Source organism: Tachysurus fulvidraco, chromosome 9 (genome assembly GCF_022655615.1).
Source record: "Tachysurus fulvidraco isolate hzauxx_2018 chromosome 9, HZAU_PFXX_2.0, whole genome shotgun sequence".
Lineage (NCBI taxonomy): Eukaryota > Metazoa > Chordata > Actinopteri > Siluriformes > Bagridae > Tachysurus > Tachysurus fulvidraco.
Genome location: NC_062526.1, coordinates 16,003,843 through 16,028,686, shown reverse-complemented (window position 1 = coordinate 16,028,686; position 24,844 = coordinate 16,003,843). Strand labels below are relative to the sequence as shown.

At 37.5% G+C, this 24,844-nt stretch overlaps 1 protein-coding gene across 3 annotated transcripts; it reads right to left on the bottom strand.

Moving 5' to 3' along the window:
* Nucleotides 1-135: 135 nt before the first annotated feature.
* On the bottom strand, nucleotides 136-24,182 carry loxl2b (lysyl oxidase-like 2b). Of its 3 annotated transcripts, XM_027141134.2 has the most exons (14): nucleotides 24,029-24,182; nucleotides 21,090-21,459; nucleotides 20,819-20,994; nucleotides 12,213-12,424; nucleotides 8,643-8,853; nucleotides 7,095-7,278; nucleotides 6,557-6,714; nucleotides 6,224-6,391; nucleotides 4,239-4,404; nucleotides 3,905-4,145; nucleotides 3,660-3,775; nucleotides 2,908-3,044; nucleotides 1,746-1,857; nucleotides 136-1,558 (listed from the first exon to the last, which is right to left on the bottom strand). In XM_027141134.2, the coding sequence occupies exons 2-14, from the start codon at nucleotides 21,436-21,438 to the stop codon at nucleotides 1,488-1,490; spliced, it is 2,301 nt and encodes a 766-aa protein (XP_026996935.1). In that variant the 5' UTR covers nucleotides 21,439-21,459; nucleotides 24,029-24,182; the 3' UTR covers nucleotides 136-1,487. The 3 variants fall into 3 exon arrangements, with proteins under 3 accessions (XP_026996935.1, XP_026996961.1, XP_026996955.1); XM_027141160.2 differs by lacking the exons at nucleotides 12,213-12,424; nucleotides 20,819-20,994; nucleotides 21,090-21,459; nucleotides 24,029-24,182 and adding an exon at nucleotides 11,870-11,889; XM_027141154.2 differs by lacking the exons at nucleotides 12,213-12,424; nucleotides 20,819-20,994; nucleotides 21,090-21,459; nucleotides 24,029-24,182 and adding an exon at nucleotides 10,806-11,152.
* Nucleotides 24,183-24,844: the final 662 nt, after the last annotated feature.

Genomic DNA, 24,844 nt, shown 5'->3' with positions numbered 1-24,844 from the left:
ACAGTGTGTGTATTCAGAAAAGAATTCCAGATCAACTGTTTTACCTTTCTTCAGTTTCTATGAGTTTCAGAGAACTATGGTACAAAAGCGACCTCCAGTGTACGAAGTGCAAAAATACCACTCAACATATTCTCATTTTTCCTAAATGCTTACATTTATTTAACGCTAAACAATAATACAAATGCACAGTATGGGACTTTCTTATAAAAAAATAAAAATAAAAAAAAAAATAAAAGAAAGAAAGAAATAAAACAATACAAAACAAAACAGAAATACGCTCCATTCAAGTAAGCATAATATAAATCACAACAACACATAACCTCTAAAAACAGAGGGTAGATCTTTGATAGCACCACTAGATCCGTAAAAAAACAAACAAACAAACAAAAAATATATATATAACCAAAATATATGCACCAAATAAAATGAATGAGTTGGATACAGTTATTAGCTAATCCCTGACTTAAAATAAGTTACTAACTGAAGCTAAGAGTGGAATAAAATTGCAATGCTTTGCCCTTAAATAAAACCAGCACCAGACCTTCAATGGAATGGGGGAAAAAAAATAAGTTCTTATTCAATCTTTTGAGGCATTTCAATGTCTAAAAATTACAGAGTCATTTGTGGTCATTATCATATATTAGTTATTGGCAAAAGAAAGGTAAATGTAAAGGGGAAAATGTTAGACTATATATCCAATTTTTTTTTCTAGGGAGTTTTACTTACCCCTTTGTCAGACAGTAGTTGAAGTGAATTCTTTTGTAAATCTACTACTCCTTATACATCATTGCATTTAACAGTTCAAAACTAGCTAGCTGTTAATGCTGTTGTTACTACTATGTTGTGTCCTCAGTAGCAACTGCTAGCAAATGTTAACTAAAGCTAGCACACCACCACAGAACTAGCATAAGTTAGAAGCTAAAGTTGCTTTGGCATAATACAATGAATTTCTTTTCATTTAGAAGATGTACAAGCATTAAATATCAAGATGTCTGTATTAGTATTAGAGCTTTTATTAATTGTTTTACATTTTGCCAATTTGAATTATTTTCTGCTCTGAAGTTGGATAAGTAAAACTTTTTCCAAACAAGTGCCCATGATCCTTTTTCCAATAATCAAGGTTCTTAGCACTCAGCTGTCCTGAGCATAAGCATAGCAGCCGAGGCCAAACATAAAGACAGAGAATATGCTGACAAGATTGTGTACCCTGATAAAAGGTTCACCATTAATATGATGTCATAATTATCATTATATGCCCAGTAGTATTTAGTGTGCTTCCTCAAATATTTTTTTTTTTTTTTTTTTTTTTTTTTTTGGTGGGGGGTGGAGGTTTTTTGTTTGTTTTTTTTGTTTTTTTGTTTTTCTTTTCCATCTCAACAGAGTGGCAATGTTTTGGTCTATGCATTTAGCACCGAGTGTTCAGAGAGAAAAACATAGTGGTCCAAGCTCTCAGTGTCTCCGTTGTCTCTTTTCCAACAGTCTGGTTTTTACCTGTGGGTCACCTGGTTGTTCAAAAGGCCAGGAAACAGCTCCTCTGTTTCACCACTCACTGATCCACCTGTAAAAAAGAAAAGTCTGTCCTGAAGACTTTCCTGTGGTGGAAAATGACACTAGAGACCCCGTTTGCAAATGAGAATCAATGATTAATATGAAAATGAATTATAAAATGATTTAACTTGTTTTAGGTATGTATTAATATTAAACTAAATTATGAATAATGAATTGTTTCAATCTGATGATCTCACCTATATGACAGTTGTACATCCATATGCGGTGGCCGTCATAACGAGTCCTGCATTTTACAATGTTGTTGGTGTAATCAGACTCGGCCACCTCGTAGTTGGGGTTAATGACGATCTGTAAAATAAGTTTAATTCAGAGGCTGGGACTCGTCTAATCACACCGTATTTGTATTGTGTACAGTATTTAAATCAAGTAGATTATTATAACTTTAAATGGTTAAATGTTCTCCTCAGTAAAAGAATTATGGCCTTGCTTTCTCTGAATAAGAGACATTTTTCCTTCAAATGTATCAGACATTTAAAAATAATCAAAAAATGATTAATAGGATGGCCCCAAAATTTGATGTGTGAATGTGTGATTACGATTTTGATTAATTTGTCAGTACAATGTGATTCAGTTCGATATTTGTATCCTAGCAACCACAAACCAAAGCTGCACCGTTCCTCTTTATTTACTGGGACCAATGAACATACACCCTGTACTAAATGACCTCTTACTTTGACCAAAAACAATGTTTGAAATAAAGCCATGAGTGGATTTTATAAACAAACAGCACAATGACTGACAGTTATTTAACTTGGTATTAAAATTAGTGGTTTGGGAGGATTGATGATCAAACATGATCAATGATTTATACTAAATTTTAGTTATTTTTGCTCCAAATTTAGGCTACAAATTTGTTAGTTAGTTAGTTTGTTTGTTTTGTTATTGTTAGGGTATTTTGTGTTCTTGGTCAACTTTAATCCCTCATTTATTCATTGTTAAATCGTCTTTTTTTTTTTAAAGTTAGATTTATCACATAAGTTTCAGACACATCCTGTTAGAAGCATTTCTTCCAAATACATTTTATTGTATTGAAACCTTTTTAGTAGCTTTTGTTTGTCTGATCAGTTGTGGGGTTTTTTAAACACTAATTCTGACTAAAACATTTCAATGGTATGTTAGTGCTATGGTAACAAACAGAGGTGTATACTGTATCTTTCTTTACATGGTGGAAATTAGCATAATTACTGGAGTAGTATGCCTAACATAAAAATAGGTATCTTTTCAGCAAACTATTAAACCTAAGCCTAAATTTTCAGATTATAAATTATACATACTTATATTGTAAATATACGTAAAACAGCTAAGATATTTAGAAAACACATGCAGCTATCTGCTCACCTGGAACATGTAATCCCCAGGCTTGACGTCAGTGATGTCCACCCACTGGCAGTCGATATCATGTCTGTAGGTGTCCCAGCAGCCCACCGTTATGCCCTGCTCACCAAAGTTGGCACATTCGTATTTCTTTTCAATGCCTGGTTAAAATATATGAGTTAATGTCATAAGTTCCTTCAGGATTGGGTGCTATTATGATCCCTGAAATGAATGGAAAATCAAACAAATTCTGTGATATTCAAATCAGCTTGCAATTTTTTCAAAATGACCACAACAAACATTCAGCCAAAGCCTTCTACAATTCACCTGCAGTGAACAAGAAAACAGCTAGAACAGAAAGTAATTAAATATGTGTCTTCACTGGTAGGAGTCTAAAAGAAAAATGCTTGTAATTTCACCACATCAATTAAAAATAATAATAATGATAAGCACAATTAAAAAAAGCTGCACCAAAATCAAACCTTTTTGGCTGCAACAAGCACAAAAAATCTTGGAAGCACCGCTTAAATTTGGTCGATGCCATCTCTAAACATGAACAAGCTGAACGCTGTAATATTGTGAGATCACCATGTTGGACATTCAGAATTGTTAACAATAGCACACCTAACCGAAGCAACATTAACATCAGTAACTACTTGTTTCAGGTGTCTTAGGAGCTGAGAGAGAAAGACAGAGCGAGATAGAGAGAGAGCACAACCATGTGGACTGTCTGTGAGTCATTTGAGTTGAACACTGTTTGACATTATCATGCAAACCTTCATCACACTCCGAGTCTTCAAGACAGAAGCTGGCTTTGTGTCCCTCTGCAACTTTGGAGCCGTTTAAGCTGAGCAGATCATAATAAGTGAAGACCTCCATGCTGTGGTAATGTCTGAAAAATTTTAACACAAAAACATGTATTCATATTATGAGTGCCATAAACTATATTAATAAAAAAGAAAAAAATAATTTTTTTTTACTTCTTGTGGTTAAATAAACATTCGGACCGTGTTTTGCTAACCTGTGACAGTCATGCCAGACCCATGTTTCTCTGCTGGCTTTGGGTTTGAAGTCGGACTGGCCGTTGTTGTGGATCTGGGAGGAGAACCGCAGCAGGCGTCTGTATGAGTTGGCCGGAGTCAAGCTGGATGTGGAGGCCAGGCAGTTCTCCTCATACGCACACTGCAGCATGAACATGGGCCGGTCCTCTATGTACGTGGTCTGCTCCACCACCTGAGGGTTCAGCACGAGGTCCGGCGCAGCTGCAGGAGAAACAAAAGTTTAAAAAAACCCATATGCATTAATTTTTTTATGGAATTATGGGATGTGCAAGGCATTGTGGGTGATGAATGTACTCTCAGCGCAGGTAACTCCGGCAGCATAGCGTGCTCCTCCTCTGGGGCAGTTCACGTGCTCTCCATGATGTAGACAGTGAGACAGAGACATCTCAGTACCGGCACAGCGCACACCGCTCATCACTACACCGTCAGCATTCACCAACCCGGGCCAGTACCACGTCTCCTACACACACACACACACACACACACACACACACACACACACACACACACACACACACACACACACACACACACATGTCATTTACACTTTATTGGACATCATATTATGATAATGATTATGCTGATTTTTTTTAGAAAAAGTTCTGTTAACATTTCATGTGAATTCTGTTTACATTACATGTTTCCATTATATTAAATGGATTCTTGTTCAAATCAAATAAAATCAAATTTAATTTGTCACATACATACAGAGTACGACATGCAGTGAATTGTTTTTTTTTTACGTCTGTCTGGTATTCAAAAAAAAGTTTAAAAAAAATACTTTTAAAGAAAAAAACAAAAGGAGGTAGATAAACAAAAAGCATATACATAAATGTGTATGAAAAGAAAGTGAAGATGGAGGGAGAGGTCCAGTACTAGATTGTTTCATTTAGATGTATATTTTTTGAAACACACACACACACACACACACACACACACACACACACACACACACACACACACACACACACACACATATATATATATATATATATATATATATATATATATATATATATATATATATATATATCCTCCACAGTGATATATATATATAGATATATAGATATATAGATATATATATATATCCTCCACAGTGGGGAGAGAATATATATTCTCTCCCCACTGTGGGGACTACACACCTTTTAGCTGGAAAAAAGTCATGTCTGATGAAGACAGAAAATGTTTTTTCTGAAAAAACTTAATCTTTCTTAATTAAGTAAAACATTAATATAAGCACAATAAAAACTGTATGAGTTATAAAAAGATTACAATTATTTTATTTCACTTACCAGTAATTCTATTATATAAACATTTCTCACCACTCAAGTCACATGACCAATAAACACACTTTATGCTCAGTGGTGCTATCGTACGAGTAAAAAACTAAAAATAAAAAGCGTCACGTTATAAATGTTTAATAAAACGAAATAATATTAGAGTATAAAGGACGACCTACGGGATGTCTGACGGCCGCAATAATGCATTTATTCTTTAACACGTGTAATTTCCTCACTAGAGGGAGCCTTTCGCCTGTTTTGCATGTTATAAACATCACTAGTCTGCAGTACATGCGCGGCTGATTAATTGTCTCTAGTTTGATCCCTAACTCTCTATATATATATTTGATACCTAAAAATATGTTCAGATTATGAACTTTATTAAAAAAAAAAAAATCCACAATATGTTCTTCACAATTTAACAGAATTTGGGGATAACTTTACCAAAATGTTACGGTACCAATAAAGGAGGTGTGGCCTCTGTGCACGTCATTCGTCTTTGGTAATCTACTGTGTTGCACTGTAAGTTATTGTATCAAATCAGAGTTAAGTGCATCGTATTGGATCTGGATTAAATGCATCTTTAATGAATTATGTAATTAATCACACTTGGAGAAACACAAATCTTATCAGTTGCAGGTCACTTTGAGTTTGCTATCTGTGTTCAAGATGGTTATATGAAAGTGAGGTTTGGATCCCACTGCCAACTCTGAGTACAAGATGGCCAAAACTGTCACAAATAAAAAGTGTCTTTTAAATAAAATGATTAAAAGAAACAGATATGTTTATATCCTGCATGTGTGAGAGTAGGAGTGTGTTTTATAGTAAGCATCCATGCAAGAAGAGGAATCTCTCTATTGGAATACTCTCTCTCTCTATTAGGATGATATAAGCATATTATTATAGTAAATTATTCCTGATCTTTGCATCAATATGATTAAGTAGAAAGAACGACCTCACTGTTTTGTGATGGAATTCCTGACTGCGACATAATCATACCTGGAAGGCGTGGCTGGCGTAGCCGAGGCCGAGTTGCCTGCACACTACCATGGCTTCCATAGTGCTCCAGCCATCTCCACACACTGTGCCCCATACCAGAGAGCCATTTCGCTCAATCAGCACTTCGACGCGGCCCTCGAACGGGTTACGGCCCCCACTCAGACGTAGCTGTGTGGGAACAAAATAAATTCCAAAACAGTGTGTTCTTATTGGCTGAAATTCAGTAAGGAGAATGACAAGTGGAAATTGGTCGATTTCTAAAACTGGTGTACAGATATGTAGGCAGCTCCATTTTAATCAGGCCTGTATGTGTAGGTCGATGTAAGGTCTTACACGCTGCTGGAAGCCCATAGCTGGGACATTGCAGCGGACTCCAGCATCCTCCTCATGGCTGCATCCCTCCATGTCTTTTTCCATGTTAAAGACACATTCAGTGACAGATTTCTCAAAACCAGTGCACTGTACCTCGTTCATGTGGACCGGGCCCATTCCTGCAACACACACAAAAATGTACACTTAATAATAATAATAAAAATAATAATAATAATAATAATAATAATAATAATAATAATAATAATAATAATAATAATAATAATTAAAAAATAATAATAATAAATAAATAAATAAATAAATAAATAAATAAATAAATAAATAAATAAATAAATGCCTCCTTACGGAAAATTATAGCTGCGTCAAACAATTCTACATTTTCTTTGTAAAATGATAATTGTTTAATCCATTGAATATTAGTGTCTAGACAAGCCATTACTAAACTTTCTGACCAATATGAGTCAAGGATTTAACAGCACCATGCTATATCAAGTGTTCTCAGTAAAGATTTATAGTAGATAAGTAGATCACTGTTGTTGACCTTGACCCAGTTGACCTCCAGACAGTGCTTCCTTGGCGGTTCCAAAGCCGAGCTCTCGACACACCACGGTGGCAGCCAGCAGGTTCCAGCGATCATCACAAATGGTGCCCCACTCTCCATTTTTCAGCACCTCCACCCGACCTTCACCGACCACCGCGCCTCCTTTTAGGCGAACTAACGGCAGCTAACAAACAGAAACAAGTACTGAGTTTGTGTTCAAGTAGTCTTGTTTGTTGTTAAACCATAAACAGTAATGCAAATTTCCTTTTAAGAATATGTAAAAAAAAAAATAAAAATAAAAAAACATAAAAGGATTTTTCCAACATATGGTCCACCCTTTCAACAAATAAACCTTTTTTTAATGAAAAATAATCATAAACTGTTAAAATGCTATGGTTCATTCTGCTTTGTTGATGCATAATTGGTAAAATAATAATGGTGATTATGGTGAAATAATAATGATGATGAATGGTGAAATTAGTGAGGAAATGTCTCCGCCTTCTGGTGACATAACACATTATCTGCACTTATAGCAGAGGTACACAAGGGGGCACAACAGAGGCAAAACATATCGATTTGTTTAGTTTTAAATTATTTTAAAATTTTCACATTTCACGTTTTTGTCTTGTAATACACACGAAATATAGGTTAAAATTAAAATATTAATGAGTTAACAATGTTTCTATGTGCTGTAAGCTAAAAAAATCTTACTTCTAGAGATGTGTAACTAGGACAATTGTAAAGAGACTTGAGAACGTGACATCTGGATGCTTTTTGGTCAGTGAGATCATCCTCTTGGGGAGAAAAGTCCTGCCTGAACAAAATTTGAGAGCAATCGCACACCATCCCTTATATTAATGTTGTCGTAATCATAGAGGTTCGTCTGAAATTGCAGGGTTGGCTACAGAGCTTTCATGTATGGAGTTGAAATAAATGTCTATCTTAAAATACATGTAAATGATACACTGACGGTATCCGAGTGAAAAGCCTTCGGTTTGGGAAAAAGTTGGTGGATGTTTAAATGTCTTGTGTCAAATGATTTAGCTCTTAGTTATAATGCTAAGGAGAAGCACATACAGTAGTTTTAGGGATCAACATTAGAATTCAAAAGCTCATATATAAACTATTCAAAATGCCCGATATCACTAAATGACTAACAAAATATGTGCTTTAAAGCCTTGAAAAGTCACCAAAAAAGTGTGTGTGTGTGTGTGTGTGTGTGTGTGTGTGTGTGTGTGTGTGTGTGTGTGTGTGTGTGTGTGTGTGTGTGTGTGTGTGTGTGTGTATTGGAGCTTCTTTGTAGGCTTTACCAGTAAATTTCCACCTGAATATTTAGCTAATTTAATTGAATTACAATCAAAAGCAACTTTATGGCAAATGAACCAACAAACACAGTGATGAAACGACTGATACACACTCGCAATATCATGCACAACATCAATCGTTTTTTCAACATTAATTACCAAATATTTCAAACACTTAAACACTTACAGTATACCCGAACCCTGAGCATGAATTCCACAGCTCCATAATAGATCTGAAACCCACCTCATGTCTGAAGGCTTTCCTGTAGCCATGTAAGGGGGTTGGAGCAAAGGCTCTGCCTGGCACGCAGCTCACTACCACGGGAAAACCTTTTTCACACGTGCTGTTGGCCATCAACGAATGTCCCAGGTTGCAGCTCGAGAGGTGGGCTTCGTTTCCTGTGCAGTTCACCGAGTAATCCCAGTATGAGGGCATCTTTCTACGCGCAAACATCCTGGAGAGAGAAACAAACTACAGAATCAGGGGTTTTTTGGTGAGGGGTGATATTAATATGGGCAAAACTTCTACCTCTCTTGTATTCTGAGGCATAAACTCAAAGTCTGTTTTACTAAATGGATGAGGTGTAGATTCCACGTGGACTTCAACCACAGTTACACAGTCCTAATGTCAACTCAATTCATCGTTACATTTATTAATGGACCTAGTCACAAAGCAGCATTACAGGAAACCCAATGTCAATTTAGATCAAATCTAAACAACTGTAGGGGGGTTGAAATGATGATTAATATTAAGCAGGTTGTAAATAAGAGTTCTGAGATGAGCACAGGACAGTCTTCATGCTTTATAAAGTTGTAAAATCTCCAGTATCAACCATTTTTTTGGTTTGTTTAAATTTTTGCTTTATTCTTTTTGCAAAATTTTTGCTTTATGATTTATTCTATCTTATCAGAGACAGATAGAAGCAGTTACTCCCCTTTCATTTTCTAATATGAACCACATCAATCATTCCAATAAACATTACATCTTCCATTTTCATTGATTCACTGAAGTTTACAAATTTTTGCTAATTTCTTTCCTACTACAATAGATCCAGATGCAACACCAGGCTAAAACACTATTATGTAAAAGCAAATATGATAATATATCTAATCTGCAAATGTTCATGATATAACCTTGGACTGAAGCACATTAACTTTTAGTCATTTTCATGCTCTGTCAAAGTCAAACGTTTCTCCAACAGAACAATCAGTGTCACGCAGTGTGCTGAGGTGGTGCAGGAGGCGAGACTCACAGAGGCCACATATGGTTCTCATTTAGCTCCTAAACACAAGAATGTCCTGCACTGCATCCAAAGCAGTCTGTGTTAAAAACAAGCTCAACAGGGACATTGACTTACTCTCGAACAAATATACTGGCAGAAAGAGTTGCATCTCGAGCCCACTGATCTGTGATTTAAACCACAGATGGAATAAATAATTCAGCTCCCTAAACACAAACTACAGCAACCAAAACAGAACCACAAATGAAGGTCTAATATTTTATCAAGTGACTCTCAAATTCGTAATTTTCATTGAGAAGGAACACTTACACTAGGCAACTTATCCCACATGATTTCTTACTGGTGTGAGATGTTTTTCATGCATTTTCCATAGGATCTTATATGAAGATTTAGAGATTTATGAAACCTTTGGCCAGCCTTGTGTCATGGAATGAACCAGAAGCATCCTATCCATGTTACATTAAATTACAAAGAATTTTTCAAAGCTGGGCTGATGTCCAAAGATTTGTGGCTTTACATGGAGCAAACCAATCATTACCAGTGTTTTCCGAGGAAGTGTTTTGTGTTTATTACCGTTATGAAAGAGTCTTCTGTTGAATTCATGCTTTACAGTGGAGGTGATGGATGCATATATTTGTTTACTGTTAGAGTATCAAGCTATATTATGCACAATTACTATAATATTGGTGGCATACATCAACCGCTGTTATTGGAGAGAATGGTGTACAATTAGTGCAAAGATGGTGGAAAGTGATAGAAAAATTGTGGAAAGAATTGTAGAATGTTTTTGGGAATTTGGAATGGCAATAGGATAATTGTGGTAAGTTGTGGAATTCTATTAGAGATTGTAGAAGATGAGGGAGATGTCTAATACTGATGAAGAGATTGTGCGATAGTGATGGAGATATTGTGGAATGGTGATGGATAGAATTGTAGAAATTGCGGAATGGTGATGAAGACATTATCGAATAGTGATGGAACACCTGGACTGCCCAAGGACATACGCCCAGATTCTCTTTGTCGACTTCAGTTCTGCTTTTAATACAATAATTCTGGAAATTCTCCACTCCAAATTCATAGGGCCCTCTATACCCCTCTTCCATATGTCAGTAGATCACCAGCTCCCTGACAGGCAGGAAACAACAGGTGAGACTGGTAGGTGTTACCTCCTATATTTGGACAAATCATCACTGGCGCTCTTCAGGGACATGTCCCCTCCCACTGCTATTCACCCACTATACTAATGACCGCACGTCAAGTGACACAACTGTTAAACTCCTGAAATTGGCAGATGATACTACGCTCATCAGCCTCATCCAAGATGGCGATGAGTCTGCATACCAGCAGGAGGTGAAGCGGCTGGTGCTATTGTGCAGTCAGAACAGCCTAGAGCTAAACACCCTCAAAACTGGGGAGATGATAGTGGAAAGTCCGCTCAACACTACTCCCCCTCACAATATCCAACAGCCCGGTGTCATCTGTGGAGACCTTCAAGTTTCTGGGCACTACCATTTCCCAAGACCTGAAATGGAAGTGCAACATAAACTCCATCATCAAAAAGGCCCAGCAGAGGATGTACTTTCTACGTCAATTAAGGAACTATGGTCTGCCACAGGAGCTGTTGATGCTGTTCTACACTGCAGTCAATGAATCTGTCCTGTGCACATCCATCACCATCTGGTTTGGTGCAGCAACAAACAGGACAGGAACAGACTGCAATGCACAGTTAAGACAGCAGAAAAAATAATTGGTGCCCCCCTGCCCACTCCCCAGGACTTGTACAATACAAGAACCAGAATCAGGGCAAGAAAAATCACTACTGACTCTTCACACCCTGGATACAACCTCTTTCAGCTCCTCCCTTCTGGCAGGCATTACAGAGCTTTGCTTACCAAAAGTGCCAGACACAGGAAAAGTTGTTTGTATAAATAGCAGGTCTTGCCACTTTGACATGGACCAAATGCTGATGTCAAGTTTGTCTGGATAAGGGCATCTGCCAAATGCCATAAATGTAAATTCCCTGCTTCATATCTACAGGTACTGAATTATCAGAACTGTCAGTCATCACATCACCCATATACTGTAGGTTACACATACAACTGCTGCTGCATTTTGCACAAATGCATAATATTGCACAATACTGTTATTTGACTACCATGCACTTCTCACACTTTATGTACATAACTGATTAGTCAGTCATATATTCTGTATTTAATACTCATACTCTTACTGTCTATATTGTATCACATCATCTGTATTGTCTTGTATAGTCTGTACTGTATGATCTTGTATAGTATAGTGTTATTTTTGTCTGTATTTTTGAGAGTCACAAACAGCTGGAACCAAATTCCTTGTGTGTGTCAACCCACTTGGCCAATAAACCTGATTCTAATTCTGATTCTGATTCTGATTCTGAAAGATTGTGGAATAGAATTGGAGAGATTACAGAATGGTGATGTTGGTCATTGTGGAATAGAATTGGAGAGATTGCAGAATGGTGATAGAGAGATTGTGGAATAAAGAACATGACATGCATTGCATGCTGTACGGAAATATTATCAAAGCGCACTGACTTGTAGACACGTTCGTTGTAATTCTTCTCCGCAGGGAAGCCGAACATGCCACAGATTACCCTGCTGTTCATGGGGCTCCACTCCTGGTTGCAGATCTGCTTCCATTTGCCGCCATCCTTGACCTCCACATAGCCCTCAGTTACAGGGATTCGCTTCCTGTAGGAGGACAGAATTGGTTTGATGCGTACATCCTCCACTTGGATGGTCAAATGCTGAGAAGAGAAAGATAAAAACAAAAACTGTCTCACTTAACACCAGTGCTGTGCATTACAACTAGAAAACATGTTAGAGCCAGTACAGTATATTGCGCAATGTGAACAACAATTTAGCAGCTCACATTTCATAGCAAAGCTTAATAGGAATGTGAGGAAATGGAGGAGAGGACAAATGGTCCAGAGGCTAACAAAGATTTTACAGCTCAGTAAGCCCAAAAATGTTCAAATGAAAATAACACTGTGTTGTTAATGTTCTTTGTTCTTTCAGGGCCATTTTGTGGAAAATTTGCTTGGATCTCGCAAATGCAGCTCCCAATCAATGCTAACATGATGCTGTGTGATTTGTAATGTCACAGAGCTCTGTTTGATGACCAAATCCACACTACGCAATAAAAATCACTTGAGTTAGGTGTAATTTAATAGGCACATAATGGACATAAAAACAAAGCAACAATTAAAAAAAAAACACACACACACAAAAAAAAACAGTGACTGCTAACATTCTGTTTAGGTAATATATACTATTGATGTGCATGGAAAAAATCCATAGCCTCTCAGAATTGAGTTAAACTATAGGGAACAGAAATGTTAACTACATGGCAGTGCCGGAAGGTCAGCGAGTTTATCTGCATTCCTTTGTCTATGTCTGAGTTGGAGAAGTTTAAAGAATCCACAATTAGCTGTGCTCAGCAGAAATAAAATGCTTTAAGCCTTCCACAGTTTGACCTTGTCTTCATGCACACACACACACACACACACACACACACACACACACACACACACACACACACACACACACACACACACACACACACACACACACACACACACACACACACACACACACACACACACACACACACACACACACACACACACACACACACCACCTACACATCCATCTGGAACATGTATAATGCCTTTCCTAAAGTTTAAGAAACGTTTTTCCTTTCCACAGCAGCTGAAATGAACACTTGAGACAACAAGCGGAAGTCTAAATAATCTAATAACCAAAGCTGTAAGGAAAAAAGCAGAGTAAAGAATTTGTCATTTCTGCTTATTAACTCTGGTTTACCACATGACACATAAATGGGTTATACCAAAGTGATGGTGAGAACTTGATCCTGATTGGTCAGAAGGGTGTTGCTTCATTTTCTGTAACAAGGAGTTTTGACAGTAGAGAAGCAAATTAAAACAATACTTAAGGTTCTAGAGCCTACAAATGGTTTAATATGGACCCATATATTCTCATGGGTAAGTCAACATAAATTCACTACCCAATCTCCACAGACATCTGCTGTCAAACGGTACCTCGAGTGGCTACAAATTATAGTGTGGAAGACTTCAGTTAAACATTAAAGAGCCATTTATACATTCGGTTAACTCTTAGAAACACGCTTCCTGAAGGCCATTACACTCCCAGACTCCTCAGCAGGAACATCTGAGCTTGATTATCTTATAGTCCAGTCTAATATAGCATCCAGTGGATGAGTAATAACATGTGTAACTTGATGTCTGGGACAAATAAAATTCTAGATGTTCTAGAAGAGTTAGGCAAAAATTGCTGTTTCAATCAACTGTAGAGAATATTGTCAATTATTAAAATGATCACTAGATACTATGTCTCTGTATCTGTATAATACCTCAAAGTTATTGTGTTTTTTAAGGGTTCTCAAAGAATTTCAGACACTATATGTTTTGTCTGCCACATTTTCATCTCATATTACACAACATTGCTGTTTTTATGGCAGCTTGTTAGCAAATCGCTGTGTTTCTTTTTCAAATTGAAAAATTGTATTGCAAAAATGTTTTTAAAGATTTATTGCTTGTTAGAATGTTGAGATTGTTGAGTTATATTTTCAGGCAACCAAAAAACATGGGAGGGTTAGATAATGGAGTTTTGATTTGTCTACTCCTGGACTATTGATTGTGTACAGATCAGGCAGAAAAGCTCTAGATGTCAAACACTGTACTGAGGTCCCAGGTGATCCCAGGATGCATACAGTGAGAAAGAAAGTTAACATCTGCAGGAAAAAAAAAACAATTTCCAAAACATAGCATTCACCACACAATGTTTACAGCTTATGGACTTTCCATACTCTTGCCAGAATAATAGGGGAGAGGGAGGAAGAGTGGGACATTCATTATCCAGTAGATACTGATATTCAGATAAAAACTACGTGTAAAAGCATGAAGTAAATGTTGTCAAAAAAAGACACTAAAACATGGCAGCATTCAATTTTCTAGTAGTGTATAATTGTGTGTGTGTGTGTGTGTGTGTGTGTGTGTGTGTGTGTGTGTGTGTGTGTGTGTGTGTGTGTGTGTGTGTGTGCGTGTGTGTGTGTGTGTGTGTGTGTGTGTGTGTGTGTGCGTGTGTGTGTGTGTGTGTGTGTGTGTGTGTGTGTGTGTGTGTGTGTGTGTGTGTGTGCGTGCGTGTGTGTGTGCGTGCGTGTGTGTGTGTGTGTGTGTGTGTGTGTGTGTGTGTGTGTGTGTGTGTGTGTGTGTGTGTGTGTGTAATTATTTGAATTTAAGCATGCAGTCAAAACATTGAAACTTATCAGTCAATCATTTAACACTGTTTGTGATTTCTGAGGGAAAAAAGAAGGTTAAACTTTTGAAATAGCTGGTCTTGAAACACAAACACGGGTACACACAATCACACTTCAGACACTATTAGCTGCTCGATTTCCTTTCGTTGTCAAAACAACATGTGCCTTTAGATGCTAGGAGGTAGCATAAGTTACAACCTATTAGCAAAAAAAAAAAAGGTTTGGCAAATTTCCTAGAAACATGTGGCTTGTTTCTGCAAATTAAGTTCTCTGTGCATGTGTGTCTGAAGGTTGTTCACCAGATGGAAGATCGATTTGTAAGAGCATGTCTGTCTTTTTTTTATAGACAGAAATAAAGCTCCCTTAGGCTCATCGAATTGGAGAAGGAGACTGAGGCACGAGCGGTGAACCTGTTTCCATGGCATGCCAAAAAAAAAGTAGAGGAAACGGAAAGTGAAAAAAAAAGGTCTGATGGAACACATGTGTATCTCCAGTTGAGAGAGAGAGAGAGAGAGAGAGAGAGAGAGAGAGAGAGAGAGAGAGAGAGAGAGAGAGAGAGAGAGAGAGAGAGAGAGAGAGAGAGAGAGAGAGAGAGAACAGAGACAGGAGTGGATGATGTCTGCTTTTCATTCTGCACTTTTCATTCTTTGTGTTCCTAAGAAGCAACATGACCTACAGCAAAGTTGGGTGGAATTTCATAAGATCTTGTAGTAATGCCATAAGTAAAAATATGAGTGCACACACACACACACACACACACACACCGCACACAGACACACACACACACACAGACACACACACACACACACACACACACACACACACACACACACACACACACACACACACACACACACACACACACACACACACACACACACACACACACACACACCCCAATCAGATATAACATTAAAACCAGCTTGTGTAGGTTTCCCTGGTGCTGCTAAAAACAGTTCTGACCAATGCATGAACTCCACGAGACCTCTGAAAGTGTGCTGTGGTACAGTATCTGGCACCAAGAAGCTAACAGCAGATCTATTAAGTCCTGTAAATTGCAACGTGGAGCCTCCAATGATCAGACTTTGTCACATTTCTCAAAGCATTCCTGAAGAAACTTTGCAGTGTGGCAAAATCATTCAGATGCCCATCTTGATATTTGACTGTTTACTTGCTGGCTAATATATCCCACCTCCTAACACGTGCCATTGTAATAAGATATCCAGTGTTTTTAGTGAGAAGAATGGTGATCAGTGATTGGTTAGTGTGAGAAATCAGTGATTAGTTATTGGGAGGAATGGTTATCAGTGATTAGTTATTGGATAGAATGGTTAGTTGTTAGAATCAGTTGTTAGTTGTTGGAATGCAGAATTTTCTAGGTTTATGTTTTAAATTTACCCATTTGTGGGAACCTATGTGAGTTTCAATTATGGAAAGCTTCCTAAAACCCTCAGGTTATCAGTTTCTCAGAGATTGGAGCTTTTAAGGTTTACAGAATATCTTGACAGTCAAGCTCATTTAGCAAAAAAATGCTGTCTAAAAAGTATTAGCGGCAAGGAGAGCCTGCATTAGGTCGAGATGCCACGTTGGCTCTTTTGACCGCTTATCTTATCTGGCAAGTCTGGACTGTTTTATGATGTTTTGAAAGGCATGTTGAATCTGTCGACTGCTGACTGCTCAATATGATATGTTTCATGCTAGCATAATGAATGAGCGGTACCACGGTTTGAGGAATTTGAAGTGACCATAACAATGGTGTTTAGTAATATGGTGTCTACCATTGGGCTTGAACATGTGGTAAAAATCTACTTATTATTCCTCATGAGTAATACTCCACTGGAGGACTCCAATGGAAACAGCAAAAATGGCCTTGAACCTAATCTGACAATGTCAAAATTCTTGACCACTTGTCCTCCTAGTCTTTAATTAACTATCTAGTTAATTGTCCTAGAGATATTTTAGCAGGCATTAACACATTTTAATAACACTAGCAGCCAGACATGCATCAAGAACGATCTTATACTTCAAACAAAAAGCTTCTTAAATGGGCGGTAACAATCTGTTGAGGCAAATGGCTCCTATGATTAAAAAAAAAGCCCTCTCCTATAAATCTTGGCACCACCAGGAACACTCATTGCCAATTATCACTTTCTGCTAATAGACAGTTTTATAAGAGTTACTTCAGGCAAAATTTCTCAGACCTAGCAACTATGTTTAGAATGTAATTAAAACAACAAAATGAAAATCAAAACTTTCATTCTGGAAATGTAAGAATAACAATATCACAATGTCATTGTCTGAGCACATGGTAAGGCTAAAATTAAAAGAAAATGTTTTTTGTAGTTAGCTGAGAAAATGTGGTAGCACAAAAAAATAATAAATAAGAAGACAGGAGTCACTGCTAGTTTCATTAGAGTGACTCACTAGAGTCACATGTTGTATTTAAAGCTTAACTAGATTTGTAAAGTTCGTCATGACAAACTTTGATGTTGGCTTTGATGATGCGAGCATTCGCAAAGGCCGGTGATTTTTGGAGGCGAGTGGACATATAGTAAGGGTCAGTGTTACATCACGTGACATCATCAGAATACCTGTAAGGAAGTTCCCCTCATTGTTCTGAGTGTTTTGATTTGTCACATGTCTATGTTGTAAAAAGGTTTTTGATTTTGCATATTTTGGGGGCGGGGCTGCGGGACAACCAAAAGGTCAGTCGGTACACCAATTTAAAACTTTGTTCAGAGTATCACCCTAAAGGAGCTGGCCGAGTTTGTTGTAGATAGTTCGAAAGCTTGCCGAGTTATAAACCTCCAAAGTTGATAATGGGAGTCTATGGGAAAAAATGCCAATTTGAGACTCGGTACCGGAAGTACCGGTATTCGGATAGCTTAGAAAAGTAAAAGCAACAAACTTCAGACCAGGTTCTACAACATATCCGAATTTGGTGCATGTGGCTCGAAAGCCCTAGGAGGAGTTACTCTTGATAAATTTTTGTCTAAGCTTAAATAGGAAAACAGAATGTTGGCTTCTACAAAGCCAACATAATTAGGACAAGCTCAAGATGTTCAGGCAGATAGAGAGAGAATGATGTCATGATAGTTAAGCCTGCAGGCAGTTAGTATCCATTAGGGATGTCAAAGTAATATATTGACTCTACGCTCAAGGGCATAAGTGTGACCTTTAACCTTGGGAATCGAAAAGAAGGATGCTGGATTATACTGAGAGAACTGGACAGAATAAAAAAAATACCACTGCACCAACATCAGCAGGTTGTGCAATGTAAGAAAACACTCCAACAACACGTCAATGAAAAAAGTTTCAGTATTTTATTCCAAACTAACATGTTGACACTAGTGAAGACCATATGTTAAATATAAAGCAAGCCATTCAGGGTGAACTGTTCCTTTAAAGTGCTCCTCATTTCCTACACATGCATCCCTGCAAATAATTAGCCTTATGAAACATTCAGCAGACACAGAGCTTAAGATGGAAATGCTCACCAAGAGATTGTAATTTAATCGTTTATTCAGGCTTAACCAGAATCCAGGTTAGTTAATTTGGGCTCATGCCTTCTGCAAAGATTAAAAGAGCTGTATGGAAGACCACTTCAGTGCAAAGGCAGACAAAAACACAGCTGCGTTCTCCTAGCTCAAACCAAAATCAACCCTCCTTGTGTAATACCACACTGATCCGGGATCAGACAGTTTCAGTTACACACACACAGAGCAAATTCGAAGGTGAAAAACTGATCCAGAGTTATTCTGAAGCAGTTCATTAAATACAGGGTTATGTGGGGGAGTTTGGGAAAATATGAGTCATTGTTTGGAAAAAAATACAGGATCTGCAGTGATTCTCCTGCTGGGAAAACACTGTATATGAGCTGGGGAGAAAGCGGGGATTTGCTTTAAACTGAACTTTCTCTATATTATGGCTAACGAGCTCGTTTGAGATGTGAGGGTTTCTTCCAGAAATGGGATACATCTTATGCAAAAAAGTTGCTAACTTGGTATTTGCTCTTCCTGGCTATGTGAACTAAAAGCAAACAGTCAAAGAGAGCCAAGAAGGAAGTCTGTACATCGTATAAACTCATTCACAGTACAGTAAAATGCTCAGATTGCTTCAGGATTGTGCTTCATAGTTAACCCGAGATAAAGTCAATAACTCACGCCTGCTCAGAAAACTGGTTTTATTGTATGTATCAATATTGTCATGGCTACACATATATTACTTCGTTTACAAGCATTTTCATTTCACAAGAATTTTTATTTCATATATTAATACCTTAATAGGTTATGTTTTTCTACTTTAATTTGAAGCTGTATTTTTACGAGAAAATTTGGGCATGTGTGCAGCACAGTGTATTAGCAGTTAGCCAGCAAGGAAGTGCACTTTGCCAAAGCCCTTCTCCACACAAATACAGACTAACTCGGTCATCAGTATTGCACAAAGCTAAGTAAGAAACATCATTCACACAAAACCCAGAACACTACACTTGGAAAGAGTTAGTGGTTTGGACACAATCTAAATGGGGAAATATTTATACATTGCATAGATGAATTCACACTGGGTACATTCAGTCCTTGGAGTAATAAATAGTGCTGCTAAGAATGAATGCTAACATGCAGTGAACATGAATCAATTACGACATCTCTAGGATCTAATCCTAGGATCTAAAATGCTTGAAGAAGTAGCATTAATGTAATAGGATAATATCACTTTCTTGCTCAGCATGCTGGTTTTTCCACATGATGCTTATCCTGTTCCATCTTACACATGGTCAAATATTCTGTTGCTATGGCTGACCTTGCTGCCTCTTAGCCACCATTACGTGTGGTCTATTGCCAGATGTGGGAAAACGACTGTTTTTTTGTTTGTTTTTTTCTTTGGCTCAGTTGGTGGCTGCTGATCTGACTAGATGAAGCAAATCTGACTGGATGAAGTCTGAAGGCCAGATGTCTAGACGGCTGAAGGCATCCAGCCTTCACTTTGCAATTTGTACCTATATCTTTTCGAGTGAAGACAAACAAACAAACAGCCAGACAAAAAAAAAAAAAAAAAAAAAAAAAAAAACAACAATGCTGCATTTTGTGTCTACTCTACTTCTGGTAGTTGTAAGTGGTAGTACGGAGAAGTACTGAGAAGCTAAATCCTATTGCTAGCTCCTTTGGCAAACAGTTTTCAGTTCAGCAACAGTGTGCTTCTTAGAAAGCCTAAATAGCAGAACAGTCTAAAACCTTCACATGCCAGATTAGACAGAAAGAAATTACATCATCTGTTTTTTCCCTACTAATGGACAAAAAGAGTCCATTCTTCAAAAAAAGGAACTGGTGCGACTGCAACTAATTCCAGAGGACAGCTAAAAATGTATATATAATTCTGTTACACTGGGCAGCCCAGTTTTTCTTGGTAGTTTTCAGGTCTAAAATCAGGTCTTTTAGTTTACAGAAAAAGTTATTACCTTGCACTTCTTTACAGCATACACTTAATTGTGTAGTCTTAAACTCTGGTGTACAAATCTAATGCATCATCATTATCTCACTGGTAACCCAGTGGTCAACGACCTTGGCTGTGACAGAACGGTTACTAACGTAATCCGGTCTCCTAAAGTTTTATTAATTCCAAAGCAGGGATTACAGACTAATTACTGTCTCACAACAACATGCATCCACCAGATTCAGAAAACAAAAGTTGCGTCCAAAATCACAAACTTATCCACCATTAGTTATTTTCAAGAAGGCAGACAAATCTTGGGTGGACAAGGTGTCTTACAAATGTCTTTTAAATTTGATTTATTTTTCCATTTTGGGATTTAAGTCTTAACAACAACAAAAAATAGTGTGCTTACATCGATGTTGTTGTTGACTGGATTGAGGAACCTGAATCCTGGGATCCTCTTGTCACTGCAGACGACTCCGACATCTTCCGAGTGTTTGCAGTCAGACACGCCAATGCCGTTGGACTCACACTGTGCCAGGGTGCTCTCCTTCCCTGTGCAGTGTACGTTATCAAACCAGATGCGGCCTGTAAAAACAGGGGGTATCAGGCTATTGTTAGCTAATCTTACTCACACCCAGTACCTTTAGTTAGTCCTCTAGTCATGAGCTAAGAGAGCATACCTTCTCCTTTCCCATATTTGGCTGAAGGCACCCAGGACATGGCCTTAGAGTAGCCAAGCTCTCTGCACACCACTTGAGCGGCATGGTGGTTGAAATCGTCATCGCAAACGGTCCCCCACTGGCCCTCATAATAAACCTCTACACGTCCCTCGTTGTGCTTTCGTTTCTCTCCGGCTAAGCGTAACTGGATCCTTGGCACATCAGCGGGAATCTGTGGAAGGGTGTAGTGATCCTGCTCAGCCTCAGGGTAACCTTGGGGATAAATCAGATGCTCGTACTGTGCTTGGCACAAGCTCCATATGCATGCTAATACTGGCAGGTGAAGCTTGATAGACCATGGTGCCAGCATTGTGGTGTTTGTCCAACAAGTCTGAAAATAAACAGAGGGTTAAATAGAAAAAAGCTGCACCAAGAAGGATTTGTACCAAAGAAGGATTTAAAATTTCTCAAACTGTTCATGGAGTCACTGTTAACCCCCAAAGTGGATTATTGATCTATAATTGCATGTGCTAATGTCTTTTGTTCTTGTGGTATATCACAGCTATTTACCAACAAAAAAAAAACTCCTTTTTTCATTTAAGTTAGCATTTTTGCTTGTTACCAAAAGAAATGATTTTTTTTAAAGTTTTATCAGTGGTCTGCTTTAAATTTTAAAGTTACACTTTTACTTCGAAATGTTACTCTGACCCTGGTAACTTCCATGAATGTAAAATAAATGTCTTGGCATGATATACATTATTCTTTGCTAATTATTCTTTGTTTAATAATTATTTAATTAATTATTCTATTTAACATAAATTAGGTGCAGTGGTACTATATGAGCTCTTATATAGGGAATTAATATAAAACTGTCAGAGCTGCTGTTATAGGAAATTGTGTTTTATATTAAACACTTTCTTACCAATCTAATTCAATAATTCAACAGCACTGAGGGATAAAGCACATCTTAAGTAGTTGCTTTGAAGTATTTAGCACACACAGTGAAACAGATTAAGAAAATATATATTTTGCCATTTTGCTTTACAGTAATCAAGTAGGACAGAAATCCCAGGACTGTTATACTGTAATTCCACCGAGCAACACTGCTAACTGAAGTGGATAAGATTTTGTCTGATTCACTTTGGAAAGGAAAGTCACTTTACATACAACAAACAAGAAAAACACAAAGGAATGCCAAGAATGTTCCTTTTTTTCACTCCATAGCCCATGTCAAAAAAAAAAAAGAATCTGATTTGTTTCTTTGCTAAAATATTCCCTCAAAATTTCAACATCAAGCTAAAAACAGAATCCCTTCCAAAAGGAAAAAAAAAGCACACAGTATTGCCAGTAACTACATGCTCTATAGACATACACTCTAAAAGTGTCAAAAGTTTACTTTATGTAGCTCAAATGCAGATGTGGCACACTGTAGGCTCATGAATTCCCTGAAGAATTGTTCACATTTTCCATTGCTACACAGCTCGTTGGGCTTTGCTGAGGCGTAGCACAGCGTGGCAGTTATTACATAAGCTTTTAAAAATTTACACGTTACTACATGGTTGGAAAAAAATTCAGAAACCATACCATGGCCTGTAGCTCAGCTTTATCTTAATACCTGATGTGTTTCGAAAAAAATAATAATAATAATAATAATAATAATATGATGTATGGGATGGGGTGATGCTTGCACTGAGCCATAATGTCGCTTGTTACGTGGGTGGATTACACAGGCACTGCTACATATCACTGCACAGAATTTGCAAAATGTTTCTGATTTATTAGAGAAGGAAACAGCTGGAAAAGAGATTAGCTGCAGTTCTAAGAATTTGGGGAATGAAAGAACTGAAAAACATTTGCTGATGTGAACGTGAGAATTGTTACTTAACCAGTTGGCATAATATATTGCTAATAATACTTCCTCATCCAGCTAGTGCATCTGACTAATGCTAATTAGAGTACTAATACTAATTCTTTTATTTATAGATTGTTTTCTGTTCCAAAGGCATTTCTAACTGAATCCTAAACATCATAGCATTAAAAGTCTAGACACATTTTAACATCGTCCTTACACAACACTGGCATTGTGGCACTTTCACACTCTGCCTATATAAGACTTGTGTCATGTGTGCATTTTTGCCACTGGCCACATTAAAGGGAGATTCCTGGACCACCAAAAAGGTCAGGGGTCAAAGAAACACAAACATCAGTGCAGTGGCTTACAGCTTGTGTGTGATGGATTACTTTTCTTCTAACAGCAGCTTGGAAACGCACTCAATAACGTTGCTGTAATAAAAACTCGTTCACACAATCTCAGATGACTAAACACATGAAAAAACAGGCTTGTATTAAACAAAGAAAATTGTGTAATTCTTGGCATTTTCCGTAAGGAGACATGTGTTTGATATTTGTAGAAGGGAGTCTCTAGTGTCACTGGTTTCAGAAGAGTCAGTGTGTTTTCCACCATGGGAAGGTCTTCAGGAGAGACTACAGATGACAGACAAGTTTGTTCCTGTAATCACTTATGCTATAGCAGCCCTCTTTTCTCGTAAAACTCAACCTGATACTTTGCCATGGTGGAAAATCTAAAAGAACTACTGTTCAAATAGCAGTGACAATGGAGACTCCTTTAAGAAAATTCCTATAAGACAACTACATGACAACAACATCTTACATTTAAAGTTAAACTATTGCCGAACATATCAAACATATCGAAACACATAACACAGGGAGTATCACAGAATAATCAGACATATTTACAGCCAGATCCTTCAGTTTGTGGACTTCTCTCTTCTGGTGTTATCATAGACATTAATCTTCCTTTTTTAATGTAGTTTAAACAAGCTTTGCTCCATGCACTTTTGTATTAAACATGCTTATTCTTGAATAGCAAATAAAACAAATACTGACATTTGTTTTTATCATTGATAATGAACTAAAGCAAATCACTTTGTTGAACTTACCCTTTTGTGTCCGATGTGGCTTCAGTCTGCTCTCATCTGTTTCCCAATGCTCCCTCAACTTTTGTCTGAGGTTCAGCCTGAGTTATGAAGGTTGCCAGATTAAAGGCAGTTTTTTCCACCTTTTGGACCTGATTTCAGTTCTCTTAAAGCTTATCCTCATGACCTGCCTTCATTACTCATTAAACTGACACGAGATGATCCAAAAAAAAAAAAAAAAACCTTGGCTGAAGGTCTCAAATGGTTCTCTGTGTCAGATTATTATATGATGGTGATATTGTAACACAGAGAACCAAGTGAAGTTCCAGCCAGGGTTTTGTTGAGTTTTAATAGAAAAGAGGCCTGCAAACTGTAAACTTTAAGAAATGAGTATAATGTTTCTGTCCATTAGTGTGTTTCCTTTCAATCTCACTATCATCATCATCATCATCATCATCATCATCATCATCATCATCATCATCAACATCATCATCATCATCATCACATCACTGCCAGAACTCTGACCACGTCCTTCATTAGGACGACACTAATTCCCCTACTGAGCACTCTGCTTATGACCAAAGGATTGTTTAATGATGTGCAATATTTGTCTGCAAAAGCAAACTGGGATCAAAGACATGCACAGTGTAATGATGTTAATGTTCACTTTACACTGTCCATGTTGATTTTTATTACCAGAATCACATTCACCTCACTTTTATCTGGATTTTTCCACAACTGTCACAGGTTTCGTTTTTGTGTGTTTATTTTTTGTCTTACAAACTTCAAGAGTAAGAAAAAAGAACAAGAAAGGATGTTCCAATACACTGAAATCAATCA